Below are 18,524 nucleotides of genomic sequence, written 5' to 3' on the forward strand. Positions count from 1 at the left end.
GCTGGCAAATTGTTCTCTGATCATCGGGAAAAATTCTTTAAACCATACTTGCAACTTTTCCATAAGTTTGACATAGTTTCCAAAAGAAGTTTTAATGTATTTAGGAAAAGAAAAAATGCTTTCACTCTACAGTGTGAAGGAAGCAGTTATTAAACATAGGCAGCTAATAAGCCGCTTACCCATATAAAACATTTCACATGAAATAGTGTAGGTTCAAATGAATACTGAAGCGCCCCCAAAGGAGCAGCTTTCATCTCAGTAGCAAAAGGTAATTATGCTGAACAAAAATCAAATATACTTTAAAAATGCAAAGCACATTCGTGGCAAGAATCCTTTGGTTCAATCTCAAAAGGAAACAAAAGTCTCTGGTTTGAGAAGCGTGCAGGAAGGGAGGATGGGGTTCCACTCGGGCAGGAGACAGAAGCTGGACATCTCCAGGCCCACCCTCCTTAGAACTCGGCGAAGCCCCCGGGGCCTGAAGGCTTCACACGTCTCCACTGGAAGTAAGTGCTGCTCCGTGACATTTTCTTCTGCTAAATCAATCTAAAAATCAGGTACTCAGTCCCCTTTCCAGGGTTCAAGATTCTTACTGCCCACTAGGGACCCCTAATGACAGGGTGTAGAGGCTCCTCTGCAGGACAGATTGGGAGCATAAATAATCTGAAGGCTCCTCAGCAAGTTCTCTACTGAAGTAAAAGTTTAGGATGGTGTCTGCTTTCATATACTATTAAAGGATTCATAGAATTAAAGAATTTTTTTAATACATATAATTGACAAAGTTTATTATCAAAAACTTCAGTAGGTTTTTAAAAAGACTGTGCTGGTTTTACAATACTGAAAGATGACAATCCAAGACAGGACATAGACAAACAAGGATAATTAAAATATTAAGTACCAGGCTTCCCTGGTGGCTCAGTGGTTGAGAGTCCGCCTGCCAATGCAGGGGACACGGGTTCGTGCCCCGGTCCGGGAAGATCCCACATGCCGCGGAGCGGCTGGGCCCGTGAGCCATGGCCACTGAGCCTGTGCGTCCGGAGCCTGTGCTCCACAATGGGAGAGGCCGCAACGGTGAGAGGCCCGCGTACTGCAAAAAAAAAAAAAAATATATATATATATATATATATAAAGTACCGTCTAAATTAAAAGACCATATGCAAAAATAAACTCAAAATGGTTTAAAGACCTTAATATAAGACATGACATCATAAAACTCCTGAAGAGAACATAAGCAAAACATTCTCGGACGTAAATCATAGCAATATTTTCTTAGATCGGTCTCCCAAAGCAAAAGAAATAAAAGCCAAATAAATAAACAAACAAGCAAGCAAGTGGGACCTAATCAAACTTAAAAGCTTTGGCAAAGCAAAGGAAATCACCAACAAAACACAAAAAACCTCTACAGAATGGGAGAAAATACTTGCAAATGATGTGACTGACAAGGAGTTAGTATCTAAAATACACAAACAGCTCATACAACTCAATATCAAAAAAACCAAACAACCCAAACAAAAAACGGGCAGAAGACCTAAATAGACATTTCTCCGAAGAAGACATACAGATGGCCAACAAGCACATGAAAAGATGCTCAACATCACTAATTACTAGAGAAATGCAAATCAAAACTACAATGAGGTATCACCTCACACCAGTCAGAATGGCCATCATCAAAAAAGTCTATAAATAAATGCTGGAGAGGGTGTGGAGAAAAGGGAACCCTCTGGTGGGAATGCAAACTGGTACAACCACTACTATGGAAAACAGTATGGAGGTTCCTTAAAAAACTAAAAATAATGTTATCATATGATTCAGCAATACCAATCCTGGGCATATATCCAGAAGAGATGAAAACTATAATTCGAAAAGATACATGCACTCCAATGTTCATAGCAGCTCTATTTACAATAGCCAAGACATGGAAGCAACCTAAGTGTCCATTGACAGATGAATGGATAAAGAAGATGTGGTATGTATGTACAATGGAATATTACTCAGCCATAAAAAAGAACGAAATAATGCCATTTGCAGTAACGTGGATGAAGCTAGAGAATATCTACTAAGTGAAGTAAGTCTTACAGGGAAAGACAAATATCATATGATATCACTTATATGTGGAATCTAAAAAATAATACAAATGAATCTATATACAAAAGAGGAACAGACTCAGACATAGAAAACAAACTTACGGTTACCAAAGGGGAAAGAGCAGGGAGGGGTAAATTAGGAGTATGGGATTAACATATACACACAACTATACATAAAATAGATAAGCAACAAGGATTTACTGTATAGCACAGGGAACTGTGTTCAGTCAATATCTTGCACTAATCTATAATGGAAAAGAATCCGAAAAAATATATATGTATATAACTGAATCACTTTGCTGTACACCTGAAACTAACACAATATAATAAATCAACTATACTTCAATTAAAAAATAAATAAATAACATAATTCAACATGGCCCATACAAACTGTCTTTATAAGACAGGCTTTGTGAACATGGTCCTTGCCCTATCTTGTACTTTATACAGTTTCATTCATTGTATCATCTACTGACTGACTCCAGGAAGAAAACAAATATGTGCTTTTCCTTCGCGAGAGTATATACATACACACCACCACTCATCCACCCAGAAGGGACAGAACACTAGAGGAGAGGTTTGGCAACTTAATCAGTTAAATTCAAAGATGAGCTCATTTGTAAACCAGTATCGACAGCAAATAAACTACTTGGAAGCCTACACTGAGAACTACTGTTACAGAGGAGGACTTTTGTTGCAGTGCCTGTGGATGCTTCAGTTATCGATGTCTCCCCCCAAAAGTTCATTAGGTAGAAAGAAGTCCCCTGCTCATCCTCCCGTGACAGTTTCACGGCTCAACGAAAATGCAGTTCTTTAGGTTCAAATACCCAAATGCCTGAATATTTAACTGCGTATTTAATGACTGTAAATGCCAACCGAAGATAAGAATCTTCTAAATTAAAATTGATTTGGTTTTCACTTTTCTGATGTTGAGATGCTTCCTTAGGTAGAGAATTACCATGGTGGAAGTGAACAGATCTCTCACAACGTTTAAAAAATGCAGACATTAGTTCCACTGGCATGTAATTATTTTGCAAGAAAGCACCTCTGTGTGTACACCCAGGAAGCAGACCAGTTACTCTAACAGAAGACTGCAGGGATAATGCTCAAGGGGCCCCTCTGAATCTTTCAAAGTCACTCAATTAGCCACATCCCCCAGCATAGAAACTACTCCCTGGAAGTAGTTACGCACTTTTAGAAGCTGTGTTAATTCTTCTTCAGGCCATTTAGCTAATTAATACTTGAGAGTTTTAGTAAATCATTACTTCAGCATACTAAACAACAGTTCCTATGGGCTGGACTGGACCTGACTGTATGTCTTTTTAAAAGATGCTGACTTAGGCGCTTCCCTGGTGGCGGAGTGGTTGAGGGTCCGCCTGCCGATGCAGGGGACACGGGTTCGTGTCCTGGTCCGGGAGGATCCCGCATGCCACGGAGCGGCTGGGCCCGTGAGCCATGGCCGCTGAGCCTGTGCGTCTGGAGCCTGTGCTCCGCAGCGGGAGAGGCCACAACAGTGAGAGGCCCGCGTAACGCAAAAACAAAACAAAACAAAACAAAAAAGATGCTAACTTAAGTGAGAGATACAGCATCACATAAAAAATTTCTTCAAACCAAATGCCCTAGGATATGCCGAGAGAAAACAGAATAGGGAGAAAAACACAAAATAAGGCAAGTAGGGGAGATACTGGGTTTTGAAGGAGCCGGCTACTTGGTTCTGGCCTGAGGAAGAATCCTCCAGGCAGAAGGAACGGTTCTTCAGACAGCACGGTCTAGACTGCAGGTTCTGTTCAGCCGAGCAAACCAACGACTGCGGGTGGTGGCACGTGATGGGCAAGTGCAGATGGTGAGAAGCCTTGAATGCTACTCTACAGAAAGGACCCAGGGCCCTCTACTAACAGGATCTCAGCTCAGTTTCCGTTGGGTTAGAGAGGGTATAAAGAGTGAACAACAGAAAAATGACCAGAGGCAGCTCTGAGTTGGAGGATATGACTTGAGAGAAATCAAGAAGGATGAGTAGAGAAAGGGTGGTGACCGTGTGGCCAGGCTCCTGGGTAAGTGAGAGGGAGGGGTCCAGGGTGTGTCCAGGATCTGGACTGACTGCAGGTGGATGATGGTGCTGCAGGAGGAGGGACTGCAGCAGAAGCAGGCTGACCATCAGGGGACCAAGACGGGTTCATTTTTAACATCTAAGTGAAATCCAAAGAGTAAGAAAAGTAACAGCATGAAAGTGTCCATTGATTTGGGACGTCCCTGGTTCCATTCAACCCACAAAATGTTAACCGCCATCCCTGAGGTCCTGGTGAGCTAAGCAAGAGCAGCTTCAGGGGAGTGGCAGGGTGTAGGTGCCCGAGAGTGGACACGGGATGAGTGGTGGCCAGGGAGAAAATACTGGAGCCCTCAAGAAACTTGGATGCTACCGGCCAGCTCGGGCCATGAGAGAACAACATGAGAGACTTTAAAGTAAAAGAGATGTGTGTGCAGTGATGCTGCAAAGAGACGTTCTGGACTGGATCTTGGAAGAGGAAAAGGACATTTGTAGAAAAGCTAGTGAAATTTGAATAAAGTCTGCAGTTTAATGACCACTGACATACCAATATTAATTTCCTAGTTCTGACAAATGTCCTGAGGTCATGTAAGATACTAACCTCAGAAGATAGTGGGCGAAGCATATACAGGACTATCCCTGTACTACATTTGCAAGTTTTCTCTAAATCTAGTTAATCCAAAATAAAAAGTTTACCTACAAAAAAAGAAATAAATCTAAGAACAGATATTCCAACAATACCACCCGCAAATGGAACTTCTTAGTGTTCAGGAATTTCTGAATTTATTTTTTTAATATCTGGCTGACTCTAACGTGATTACTAATTGTAAAAAAAATACTTGGAAAACGTAGAAAATATACTTTTTATCTCACAGCTTGAGAAATAACAATTTTTAACATCTTTTATCTCATGTATAGATATGAGATTTTTTTTAAACCATCACTGAGACTAATCCCTCCTGGTGGGGGGGGCCGGGTCCCCTTAATATTTTATCATAAGCTTTCCCTTCCATATAATTTAAAGTTCTTCAAAAGCATTTACATGACTACACAACTGTCTACACAAAATTGTACCACAATGTTTTACCTATTCCACATTTGTTGGACATTTAGATTATTTCCAACTTTTCTCCATATATAAATAGTACCATGAGTATCATATGCATAAATTAAATGCTCATGCTTATTTCATTAAGTAATTCCAAAAAGTGGAGTCCCTGAGTTGAAGGAAATGTTGACTTAACATTTTTAATAAATACTATCAATGTGTCCCCCAAAACGATAGAGCCAACTTATACTCCCAGAAGCAATGTACAGAGAGCTAGTTACAGAGAGCTAGTTCCCTGACCCACCAGCAATGGGGCATTAGCACTTTGTTGACTGTTAATTTGGTAGGTTAAAAAATGTTCATCGTTGCTTTTAACTTTGTCTTTCTTTGTTTTCTAGTGAGACTGAATACATTTAAACATATTTGCTTTTTAGCTACTTTCATTTCCTCTTCCATGAATTACTTAGTTCCTAATGCCTTTTGCCTGTTTTTGTACTGATATTTTAGTGTACCTGATTATTTTTTCTACTTCCTTTATCTATTTTGGACCTTCTGCAAGTTGTAGTTGTGGTAAATACTTGCCAGTTTATTTCCGCTTTAATTTTATTTATTATGAGGTTCTTTGGCATACACAGTTTAATTTGGATGTATATATATCTCATATTCCTTTATAATTTCTTCTACTGCTTTTACGATTATAAAGACCTCACAGTCCTAACATTAAACCAAAGAAATATTAGTGTTAGTTTAAAAGAGCACTTAAAATTACGAAGGGAAAAAGCCAGATCACTTGTCCAACTGAAAAAAAAATCAGTTGTTTTTATTTTGGAGACTTCAAATGTAGAGGTCTGGGATTATATAGTGATTGACAACACTAATTCTATAACCTCCATCATACATAATTATTAATAAATAATTCTTACCGAGACAAGTCTTCTCTTAAGGGTATCTAAGACAGTTGGTAAATTTTTTGGATAATATAGGAATTATATAGCTGAGAGTTTCCAAAAGAACCAAAAAATTAAACTCATGGCATGACTATGTCAAGAAAAATTTAGTCCAGCCAGTCCCCAAGGACACAGAGGGCCATATGAGACACCCTTAATACTTTAACTATTAGCAGTTACTCTTCCCATGCCACTTCTAAGCAAGATTCCAGTTTTCTCTACCTTAGTCTTAATAGCTACAGAGAAGGGGAAATGATAAAATAGAAAGACCACAGGTAAAGTAGAAAGACCACAGGTAAAGTAGAAAGACCACAGGCTTTAGAACTTGCTAGATGTGGGCTCAAATCCTGGATCCACCACTAACTAGCTAGTTTTACCCTAAGTAAGTCAAATGGCCCCTCAAAGCTTCATCATCTGTAACACAGAGGTCAGTGTTAGTGACAGAGATTGGGCATGCAATAAATTAGTTTGTAGTGATTTTCAAAGAAATGCCTTGCTTGTTGTAAAATCACTACAGAAATTGTTTATTTTTCAATAGAATTTTCTGTTCACATATAAATATGTATGAGTACACAGTTTTTGTTTTTCTTTTGTTATTATTTTTAAGGCCTAAGGTAAGTGACTCAATCTATTTTGTTTAGTAAGCAGCCTACAGAAAAGATTAAACTATTTCCAGGAACTATAGGAGGAAGATCCCCATTATAATACTAAGACAGGAGGCAATTTAGGGAATAGTTTCCTTTATCGCATTAAAAGTAGTAAAAATATAAATCCTCAAAAGCCCCTCGAATAATTCAACTCGTATTCAACGAGCAGTTTGCAGCATCTGTATACACAAACCAAATCTCATCCTTCTTCTAAACATTTAGCAATGTTCCACAGCTGGGGAAAACAGCGATGACACCAGTGTCAGATCTGGAGAAGAATAAGCCACAGGATGACACTTTGGGGAATGGACCACTAGCTACAAAATAAGTCTGGCAAAGGAAGGACAACAGCAAAAAGCTATTTCCTAGTAAAACTGAAAAACTACTTAAGATAAACATGTAACTGGCTACAATGAAAACTATAAATACTAAATTACTAAAAAAAATCTTAGTTTTGAGGACTGAATATTTTTAATTTGTTGGCTTAAGTCTGCTTTTCTTTTCCTAGAATAAATGCTTCAACTGTAGAATAAGAGAATCTAAAACAATTTACATTAGTGTGGAAAATATAGCTGCAGGGGAGAGACAACAACATAATAAATCACAACCTCTCTCTGAGAAGAAAAACAATTGTTTTTAAAAAAAAATACCCTGCTGTTGGGGCCAGGTACAGTCCAAACTTATTTCTAGAATTCCAGTGTTGCATAACTGGAGTGTATTTCAATGAAACTGAACATCAAGTTACATAATTGTCAAATTACTGTGTTCTATTTTGCTTTTTCAGCAAAGAACATGATGGGACTTGGGGTGACAGCAAAAGAAGAAAAGAAATTTAAAGCAGTATATTTTGCTTCTAATAGAAAACAACTTTTATTTTTAAAAATCATTTAGGTAGAAGATCACAAATTTTCAATATTGCGTGCCAAGACTAAGCATTATATATGGTCTTTAAAAACCTCAAATCTTGTTTGTCATTTTTTAAGATATTTTCAGTTGTTTCCATTATTGGAGGGAAAGAAAGTTAAATACTTACGGTACTTTAAAAGTTCATTAGAGGAGAATTATCAAATTTACATGCTTCTTTCCCACCAAGTGTAGCACAAATGTTGGACATTCAACTATATTTTACAGAAAATTTAATAACAGCTGCCTGCTTGTATAGCAGTAATCACAATATATAGGGAATATATATTCCAGGGAAATAGCATCTGCATTTGCTGATTTAAATTTAAATCATCAGAGAATTAGTTGAATATTAAAAAGCTGTTATCTAAAACCTACGGATGTATTAAAAACCATAATGAGGGACATTTATCTTGGAGCAAATGTACAACCTCCTGTAAAACATGACTCCAATAGAAGAGTACGAATGCCATCATTAGAAGATTAAACCAATCGGGGGAAAGCTTAAACAAAGAATTATAAACAAACTAAGCAGCATCGTTTGTTTTCTTGTTCACAGGGAAAGTTTACAAATCAGTTCTTTTTTCAAAGGCAAATAAATGAGTTAAGAGCTTCAGACTTTCTTGATATACATATTTGAAAGTCTTAGATGACACTGATGAAGTCTACAGGGGAGCATGTGACACTGTCAACTAGCGATACTATTATTATAGATTTAAATTAATAAACCTAAACCAACTGCAGCTATCTAATAAAAATGTCACTTAAAAGTAATTCACTATAAAGCAAAACTGTAAAGGGTGGTGACAATTACCGTGACTCAGAGGGGTCACACCATCCCTGGGCTTCTTTTCTTCTTCAGCTTGCTCCTAGAACACAGAAAATGTGGTTTAGGCCCTGTTTCTGGGTAATTGTTTGAAACACTGAACATTGACTTCTCTGTTTGCTGGAAGCCAAGCCATGAAGAGCGCTGTGAATGGAGGGGACCTACATCAGCAGCCAGTGTGCAGCGGCAGGGGGAGGGGGGAGGGGGGTGCCACCCATTCGGACGTGGGAGGAACCCTTGGTTATTGTCTTAATTCTCTGTTGGCTCAAATATGACAGAAAGGAAGGTTCAAAGGCAGGCTGAGGGAAGAAGGGCGTCCCCTGCCCCCGCCAAGCCCTCCATCCTCGCCTGGCTTGCAGCTTGCTGGCACCTGCTACAGCTTATGAGGCTCAGTTAAGGTCCAAGTTTAGCCCAACCAACCCTCACAGAATGGACAAATGCCTTCAAAGATCCCTGCAAAGAAACCACAAACACAAGCGACCCTGAGAAGGCAGAGCTTCTGTCCACGGAGCCAGCAGTGCATCAGGCCAGGCTCACAGCAACTCCTGGAGGAAAGTTGACCATTTAGCGAAGACTAAGAGAATCACTTCTTTTTTCAAAGATACTCCAAGATCATTTGTCCAGATACGTGTCTTACTTACATAGTTTTGTGGCCATAAAAAAATGTATGCCCCCTATAAAAAAACTCATAATAATTTTACACTTAAAAGTTGAGGGACAGAGTTTCCCAATTTTAAGATCTTTCAAATTAAGAGTTTCAATGGGCTTTCAACTCTCTTATGGAAGTATAAATAGTACAATACTTTTTTTTTTTTTTTTGCAGTATGCGGGCCTCTCACTGTTGTGGCCTCTCCCGTTGCAGAGCACAGGCTCCGGACGCGCAGGCCCAGCGGTCATGGCTCCCGGGCCCAGCCGCTCTGTGGCACGTGGGATCTTCCCGGACCGGGGCACGAACCCGTGTGCCCTGAATCGGCAGGCGGACTCTCAACCACTGCGCCACTAGGGAAGCCCAATACTTTTGCATAGTTTCCAAGACAAACTGATTGTCATCCAAGAAGATGAAAATCAGCAGCTGAATTACACGAAACCTGTGCATAATTGATGGATGATGCTGATAAAAAAGTATCAGGATTTAGTAAGTTTGGTCAACAATCATTTCCTACAGTTTATCCTGTAATTTGGGGGACATATCTTTTATTTTTTCATTCTTTCACATTTTATTCTTTATTTTTTAACATCTTTATTGGAGTATAATTGCTTTACAATGGTGTGCTAGTTGCTGCTGTACAACAAAGTGAATCAGCTATATGTATACATATATCCCCATATCCCCTCCCTCTTGCGTCTCCCTCCCACCCTCCCTATCCCACCCCTCTAGGTGGTCACAAAGCACCAAGCTGATCTCCCTGTGTTAAACCGCTGCTTCCCACTAGCTATCTATTTTACATTTGGTAGTGTATATATGTCCATGCCACTCTCTCACTTCGTCCCAGCTTACCCTTCCCCCTCCCCATGGCTTCAAGTCCATTCTCTACGTCTGCGTCTTTATTCCTGTCCTGCCCCTAGGTTCATCAGAACCATTTTTTTTTTTAGATTCCATATATGTGTTAGCATACAGTATTTGTTTTTCTCTTTCTGACTTACTTCACTCTGTATGACAGACTCTAGGTCCATCCACCTCACTACAAATAACTCAATTTCGTTTCTTTTTATGGCTGAGTAATATTCCATTCTATATATGTGCCACATCTTCTTTATCCATTCATTTGTCAATGGACACTTAGGTTGCTTCCGTGTCCTGCCTATTGTAAATAGAGCTGCAATGAACATTTTGGTACATGACTCTTTTTGAATTATGGTTTTCTCAGGGTATATGCCCAGTAGTGGGATTGCTGGGTCTTATGGTAGTTCTGTTTTTAGTTTTTTAAGGAACCTCCATACTGTCTTCCATAGCGGCTGTATCAATTTACATTCCCACCAACAGTGCAATAGGGTTCCCTTTTCTCCACACCCTCTCCAGCATTTATTGTTTGTAGACATTTTTATCTTTTTAAGCCAGGCCTAGGGTGACTGACTGTCCCAGTTTGCCTGGGACTGATCCGGTCACAGCACTGAAGTCCCATAACTGGAGGACCCTTCAGTCCTAGACAAACCAAGAGGGTTGGTCATCTAAGCTATGACAGCCATTAAAACTAAACCTAAAAAGTAGACTTCAGATAACAGGAACACGAGGCTTTAAAACAAGGTTTCAAAAAATTAATATTTTAATGAGAGCAAACTAGTTTTTAACTGTTAATCACTACTAATTTCATTTTTATATTGTACTTTTTGTTTCTTTTTTAGTCTATGGCTTTAAGGTACAAAATACAATTTGTATAGTAGTAAATCATATAATTTTCCAATAAACAAGTAATACATATATATCCAGATATGTGACTGAAGCTTCTTTACTGATGAGGTGAACAAACCCACAAGTCTGAAGATGACTGCGTCAGGCTGCCATTTGTGTATACAGTCATATAGAATTGATTATGGTAAATTCCTTGAGATGCCTTAGTTTACACGTATAATTTATTTTATTTTTTGAGTTCACATTGTTCAAGGTAAAAATAAATAGAGAAACAATTAATACAGTGAAAACTCCCCTCCCACCCCGACCCATTCTCCCCCATCTGGCCTAGTATAGTACCTCCACCCAGAAATCTTCATTAGTAGATTCTGAAATATCCTTGCAAAGTTTCCTTTATAAAAAAAGAGAATATATTTTCTTATTTTCTTGTTCTTGTGCACAAAGATAGCACTGTTTTCTACCTTTCTTTTCACTTAAAATACCCTGGAGGTCTTTATCAGGTTGTAAGAGCACACTCCTTCTTTTTGCAGTTACCTGAATGGATACCTCATGATTTATTTAACTGATTCCATGTTTATGGATGTCCAGGTTGTCTCAAATCTTTTTTCCAATCACATAACACTGTGGTGGAAAACCAGTACACGGAGCGTTTTGCATATGTGCCAGGATATGTACAGAATGACTTCCCAGAAGTGGACCAGCCGGGTCAAACCAGACTTGTGTTTTCCTGCCAGGTCTGGCGCCCAGCAAGCCGCACTCAACAGCCCCACAGCCTCGGATCAGGCCCGTCTTCCCAGAGCCTTGCCCACAGGGTGTGATAGCAAAGTTTTGGATTTTTGCCAAGATGATGATGAAAAAGATAATATCTCACTATCGTTTTATTTGCATTTGTTCCATTATGAAGAAGCTGAAGACTGTATATTTAAAAGCCATTGTATTTCCTTTTCTGTGAAATATCTCTTTACATCTGTGGCCCATTTTTTTCTGTTGGAATGACTACTCATCTTTTGGTCTGGATAAATTAGGAAGATTAGTCCTTTGTCTACAATATGAGAGGCATTATTTATTTTTTCCTGGTTAGTCATTTCTCTTTTTCACTTCTTTCTTACAGTATTTTTAATATGCAAGGATTTTTGTTGTTTATTTTGAGAAATAAAATTATCAAACTCTTCTTTTATGGCTGCTATGGTTGAGTAATAGGAGATCCTTCTCTACTCCCACATCATAAAAACCTTCTTCTTTGTTTATGTCTTTTACACTTATGGTTTATTTCTTACACTTAAATCTTTGACAAATTTGAATTTGTGCCGGGACACGGTGTGAAGTTGAGACACACTATTCCTACCCAGGTGGCTCGTCACCTGTCCCAAGACCACTTATGGGATGGTCCCCCTCCTCCCATCAGTCTAAGACCTGTGTCCTATACACTAAACCCCCAGGTGCATTTGCCTCTTCTGTTTCTTTAGTTTACCTGTCTATCCAAGTACCAGAGCCACGATGCTTTACTTATTACAGCCTGATGTTCTGATATGCTTCCTGGGCTACTTTGTGTTTTATACACAGTAAGAGGTTCTGTTCTGTACAAGTCTTAGAGTCAGACAGCTGAGGGTTTACACCCCTGCTTCTCCCCTCACCAGCTGTGTGACCCTGGGCAAGTGATTTAACCTCTCTGAGTTTTGGTTTCCTAAATTGTGACTTGGAGGTAATGATATCTTGTTGACTGAATTGTTTAGAGGATTAGAGACACACGGGTAGAGCCCTACTAAGCACATGCCACATGCAGACTCTCAGTTAATGGCAGTTATCATAGGTGTTTTGCCAGATCTCAAACTGTCAAGAGTGTATCAGACTTAATCAAAATTAAGTTATCTTCTATTTGTTTTCTAACTGAAAAAGCGTATCTTGGATGAACAAGATCTCGGATGGAAGAAGAATCCTGAGGGAGGAGTAAAGAGGAATCTTAAAACCCTGAGTTAATTACTTATTTAAAAAACATTTATTGGGCAATTAATGTGCCAGGAACAGTGCTGGGTTTTAGGGAACAAATGGAATGCAATGCCCAGTGTTTGTGCACCAGCTGCCCTTCTCTGGTCAGGTGTCTGCCAGCTGTTCATGGCGGATGGAGGACAAAATGAAGGCTGGGTGTCCCCGCCGTCCCCTCCTCCCACTGTGCAGGGCCCGTCCTCCACACAGCTCGCTTGCACCGGCCTCCACCCCTGCACAGCCATCACCCTGCTCTCCAGGGCTTCTACCCCGCCCCCCGCCTGCCTCGCTCAGCCCCTGGCATCCAGGTCACTCAGTCTCACACACGGCGACCAATGGACCCACGTCTCCCTCCATCAAGTTACAGACGTGCAGATCCCAAGTCCACTGTACAGCTTCATCTGGGTGCCCTACAGGCTCCTGAAACTCAGCCAGCACAAAATTAGTTCCTCATCTTCACTCTAATGCTCTTGCATCCCCTGTTCAGAGTCCCCAGAACTCACTCTGCGGCTTCTGGGACCCACGCTGTCCATCCCACTCTCCCTCCCAGCCCCAGGGAAATCACCTCACGGTGGGCAGGATCCCCAGATGACCCCAAGGAGCCACCCCCAAGCCCCCTCCCCGTCACTTGCTTCTAGACCACAGAAAATGGCAGAGGCGATGGGGTGGTCACCCCCTCGATTGCATTACAACGTATGATTCCCCTCAGCTGAATGGAGGAGAGTCTCCGGCTGGCCTGAAAAAGCAGGCTGCCTTGTTGTGAGAGGACCACATGGCAAGGAACTGTGGGTCTCCCCGGAGCTGAGGCTGGCCTCTGCGTGATAGCCGGCAAGAAGGCAGGAACCTCAGTCCTACAACTACAAGGAACTGAATTTTGCCGACAACCATCTGAGCTCGGAAGAGGCCACAGAGCTCCAAAAGGAACTCAGTCCAACCATTTGATTTTACCCTTTGAGCCCCTGAGCAGAGAACCTATTTAAGCCATGCCTGGACATCTGACCTACAGGCAGTGTGAGGTAACAGTCAATGTGCTGTAATAAGCCACTAAGCTTGTGGTGATTTGTTACCATCAATAGAAAGCTAACATGTGCCTATTTCTCCCCCGGGAAGCTTTCTCTGATCCTACTTCCTCTTCTCTGCTTCCCACCTCACCCATGCTAAGTCAGGTAACCTTCTGAAGCCTGGAAATATCCTGTATAAATCTCTAATACTGGGCCTGCCACACTGCATGACCAGCTTCTCTCTTACTGGTCTCGTCTGCTTTGCTGAGCTTACTGAAGGCAGACAGGGTCTTAACCATCTTTCCTCCCCAAAGCACAGCCTGGCCCCTCGTCCAGCTTAACAAATACTTGCTGACTGAAGGCATGAATGCAAGGTTCAAGAATGGGACTTTTGTGCCTGGCAGATTTCATGTCCAAAGTTATCATGGATATCTCTGTGCAAGTAATACAGTTGCATCCTTACAAAACGTACTACAACCCAGTGCTCCTCAAACTTTCACATGCATGTGAATCATCTGGGAAGCCTGTTAAAATGCACATCTGGATTCCGTGGGTCTGGGGAGGGCCTAAGAGCACGAGTTTCCAACAAGCCCCCAGCTGATGCCGCTGCTGAAGGTCTGTGGACCACACAAGGCGCTGCAAGTCCACAGTCACGGGGCAGGGGAGACGGGGAGGCAGTAACCCAATCCTATCTACCTCTGTTCCACTGCATGTGAGATGATGAACTGAATCAGGTCTAATCTTCCGTGGCAGCTCTTCACCCCAACTCCATCCCTCTTTACCCACTCAATGCACAGGAAATTTACGTAATTCAAAACAAGGCAAGTCTCTTCTCATAAATGTTCTACTGCAAAACTGAAATGGTAACAAGAAACAGGGTTGGCTATGTGAGCACAACAGCTACTGAAGCATTTCTATAATCACTATATCATTCAAATATAAAAAGAAATATACAATATGCTGTCAGTGGATTAGAATGTTTGGTTCACACTTCTTTATTTGCTACTGAAATTCTACCTAGATAGAAAAACATATTCCTCACAAAAATAACATTACCTTTCGCTTCAGAGTTAAATTACTCAAGCTCCTGATGTCCATATGTTTTTAAAGATGGAGTAAGGTTATAGATATGTAGACATACACATGCAAGATCATGATTTTGTATTACAGAATAAATTTACATTTCTCTTATGATATACTGACCTCATTTTTAGGACATTTTTTTTTTTGCAAACAAAAAATGATTTAATATCATATAATAGGGCAGAAAAAAATGCTGAATTGGGGGTCAGGTAACCTCAGGCCAAATCCCAACCCCACCTAGTTACCCAAAGAGCTAGGTAACTGGGAACAAATGACACGCATTCTCTGGATGTGATTTCTTTTGTCTGTAAAATAAAGGGATTGGACTAAATGTTCTCCGAAGCTCCTGCTAGCTGTAACATTCTCTGAGTCTAATTAATTAATTATTTCCTAAAGGTAGTAAATCCACGCTGCTATTAATGAATAGAGTTAATCTTTTTAAAGAAGGAAAAATGAGCACTTTTCCTTATCCTTTCCAACAGAACACTTCAGGAAATCAGGATGAATTGAGAAAAACAAAACCATTACTATGCCTTCTCAGGTTTCAAACTTTAGTTCTGAAAACTGAAAATAAAGCTCTAAGAAAAAAAAAAGAACACTGCTCTGAAAAAGGGGAGATAATAGTTTAAGGAACATAAAATAAGTCTTTGCTGTGGTACATTTCCATTAGCCAACTCAAATCCATCGTTCTGGAAGAGAGGATTATGAGCTGGGAAAATAACCAAAAAGGCTTGACATTCTGTTCCTTCCTGATGGCCCTGGATGCGTCATATAATTTTACTACACGTTACAGGGATGTTTTCTAATTAATCAGTGCCTACTGTTCCAGGTCTGAGAATTCCAATCAAGGAAGCAAAGCAAAAGGGTTTTAACCCACTGATCTGTGTTTGGCAACTTCAGGTCATCACCGTGGAACCATCAGATGACACCCCTTCCTTTCGCGCACTGTCAGGTCCTTGAGCACAGGACGTTCAAGCATCCTGCTGCTCCTCTTCCACAAGAATGAAGGGTGATACCTACTGGTTTCCAGAACTATAGAAAACACTAAAATCCTATACAGTATCTCCAGTAATAAACTACTATTTGAATTTCCCCTGCTGTGTCAAGTCTACTTTCCAAAATTCTCTTTTGCTCTGATCCCATGTGGGACGCAAACTGAAGATAACTGAAATTAACCTTTCAGATAGAAATACAGGACAGGATGGTTTCCCCTTGCTCTACTGGAATTGTGATGCAGACACAGAGGCAAATGCCCTCATCTTGTTCAAATACCCCCGAATGGAATCTCTCTTTCCTAATTGTATTCATCACGATTTTTATTTTCTGTATTTTGTGACTGACATTTGGGGGCCTTGTGGACCGGGGAGGGACTGTCCCTCTCAGTGTGAGCCAATTCCTGGAGACAGCAAACAACTAGCCTGGGGTCATGCCTGAGTCCACAGCCCACTCCCCTTTCCTTACCAGCTCCTGCAGTCTGGGACACTATCCATTTGCCCTAAACCAACCCTGGGCCAGGAACTGGATGATCAGAGACAGCCCGGTAGCCAGAGACCACCGAAATTATCCAAACTAGCCAATCCTGAACCTGCTTAGCCTGCTCACCTTGCCTCCCCCATTCATTTCCAAGAAAACCACAATAAAGGCTCCTGCCCCTGTTTTCCCCTCGCCCCTGCTGCTCCCCAACCGACTCTGGTGCTTCCCCACAGGGCCCTGTCTGGTGTGATGTGCCCCCTCCTCTTTCTTGGGAAATGTGACTCACAAACTATCCTTTTCAATGGCAATCGTCTCGATCCGTTTACCTGGCTAAACGTGAACAAAAACAAAAACTCAGGTATATTTTCAAACAGTATTTGTTAAGACTTATACCCCAAAAAAGGGAAAAACATCTAAAACACTTTTATTAGCATCTCCTTTCTGCAGTTCCTCCACATATAAATGGATTCTACTCGCTGATACAAGCTGCTATCAGTTGTGCGTGGGGTAACAAAAGGATTTAAAAAGTCAGATACTACTGAAAAAATAAGACAATGAAATAATCCTACCCTAAACATTTTTTCGATGTCTACTTAAGGATATTATTAAAAAAAGACTGCCCTGCACTCCGCCCCAGCTGCAGCCAACCCGGGCTCCCTCCTGTCAGTATGTCAAGCCCAGTGGCCCCAACATCAAGACCGTCTGAACTTGGCCACCCACATGCACCCCACTCACCTTACTATCTCACTGTGTACCAAAACTTAGACTTTTTGAAATTAAAAGCCCTTAAAAATCTTCTAATCCAAGACTTTTGTTCTAGAGACAAAGAAACTGAGCGTCAGCCTGGCGAAGGGCTTGTCCTTGGTCACAGAGCTACTTACCACCACAGCCAAAGACCGAAACCCAAATACCCTGACTCGCATCCCAGCACTCACCCTACCAAGCTGCTCAGTCAGAAAAGTCATTACAGCCACTGTGATCCCGCCAGATGTCACACAGGTCGTCGTATCTGCTTCCAGCCCCCTACCCAGGCTCCTGCTGCTTCCTTGGTCAGACAGTCCCTGCTATGACCCTTCAACTTCCTTCTCTCTCAAGGTTAGCTGCCTACAGGACATCCAGATTTTAAGCAAATAATCTGTATTCCCTCATTTTGCATTCTACCAGGCTGCATTTAAGAGCCATGTGTTATAACAGCATTACATGTGCATTAGATATTTTTATTTTTAAATAAACTAAATAAAGCATTAAAGATGGACATCTTAGATATTCTTCATCCTTCAAGGTCCCACGCTGCCCCCAGTGATCCTACCTTTCTCTGAAGGCTACATGGACCTCAGATCTTAGTCACGCTGCATTACTCGGCCTAAGTCAGTTCTCTTTTATTCAGCAATACTCTAAGATGCTTAAGAATAAATAATGCCTCAAATTTCTATTTCTCAAAGTTCATAACTCATGAATTAGGTACAGGTTCACAGATTTTTAAGAGCTGCAGAGGGAGAGGAAGAATGGGCACTAACATTTATTCAGCTTCAGGTATTTTATATACACAACTAGACAACATGTACTTTATTCTTGTATAGTCAAACAAGATCTCCTTTTTTCATTTGAGAAACTTGCATTTTTATGAAGGGAATTTGAAACTGTACAGCCTACATATGGTTTGGGGTTTTATCCCCAGGACACCCACATACACACCAAACATCCATGAAACCACTCTGAAAACAATGCTTCGCTTCCCCAGTTACCATGTGGCCACACTTTGCCAGCAGTCCTAGGGGTGGGGGGTGGCCAAGGCTACCAAGGCACCCGCGTGACACTCATCTCTGTGTGGGGTGTTGTGAAAAGCATGATGTGAGAAGGAGTCCAAGGGGCAGTGGAAGCCCTCTCTTCAAGTCTGCGGCAGCACCACCTGCCAGACCAGCAGGCAAGTCATCCACACGGCAGAACTGAGCACACGGGACGTAAGACGTGAGATGAAGCCTAAGGAGCGGAGGCACCGTCACGGGTGGTGTCAGAGTGTAACCTGGGACGCCCTCTTTGCAGGACAACGTGAAAGGCGAATCAAAAATTTATAGGCACGAACTTTTTAGGACAAGATTCTACTGGTGAGATTTTGCCTGTGAGTCAATTGCAAAAGT

At 41.1% G+C, this 18,524-nt stretch overlaps 1 protein-coding gene across 1 annotated transcript in view; it reads right to left on the reverse strand.

Moving 5' to 3' along the window:
* LOC137204047 (lethal(3)malignant brain tumor-like protein 4) overlaps nucleotides 1-18,524 on the reverse strand; it is a 267,106-nt gene that overhangs the window by 190,762 nt on the left and 57,820 nt on the right. Inside the window, exon 4 of the mRNA XM_067701379.1 lies at nucleotides 8,485-8,539. Within this exon, the coding sequence (XP_067557480.1) occupies nucleotides 8,485-8,539 (55 nt within the window). The remainder of the gene's footprint in view (nucleotides 1-8,484; nucleotides 8,540-18,524) is intronic.

This window comes from Pseudorca crassidens, chromosome 12, assembly GCF_039906515.1.
Source record: "Pseudorca crassidens isolate mPseCra1 chromosome 12, mPseCra1.hap1, whole genome shotgun sequence".
Taxonomy (NCBI): Eukaryota; Metazoa; Chordata; class Mammalia; order Artiodactyla; family Delphinidae; genus Pseudorca; species Pseudorca crassidens.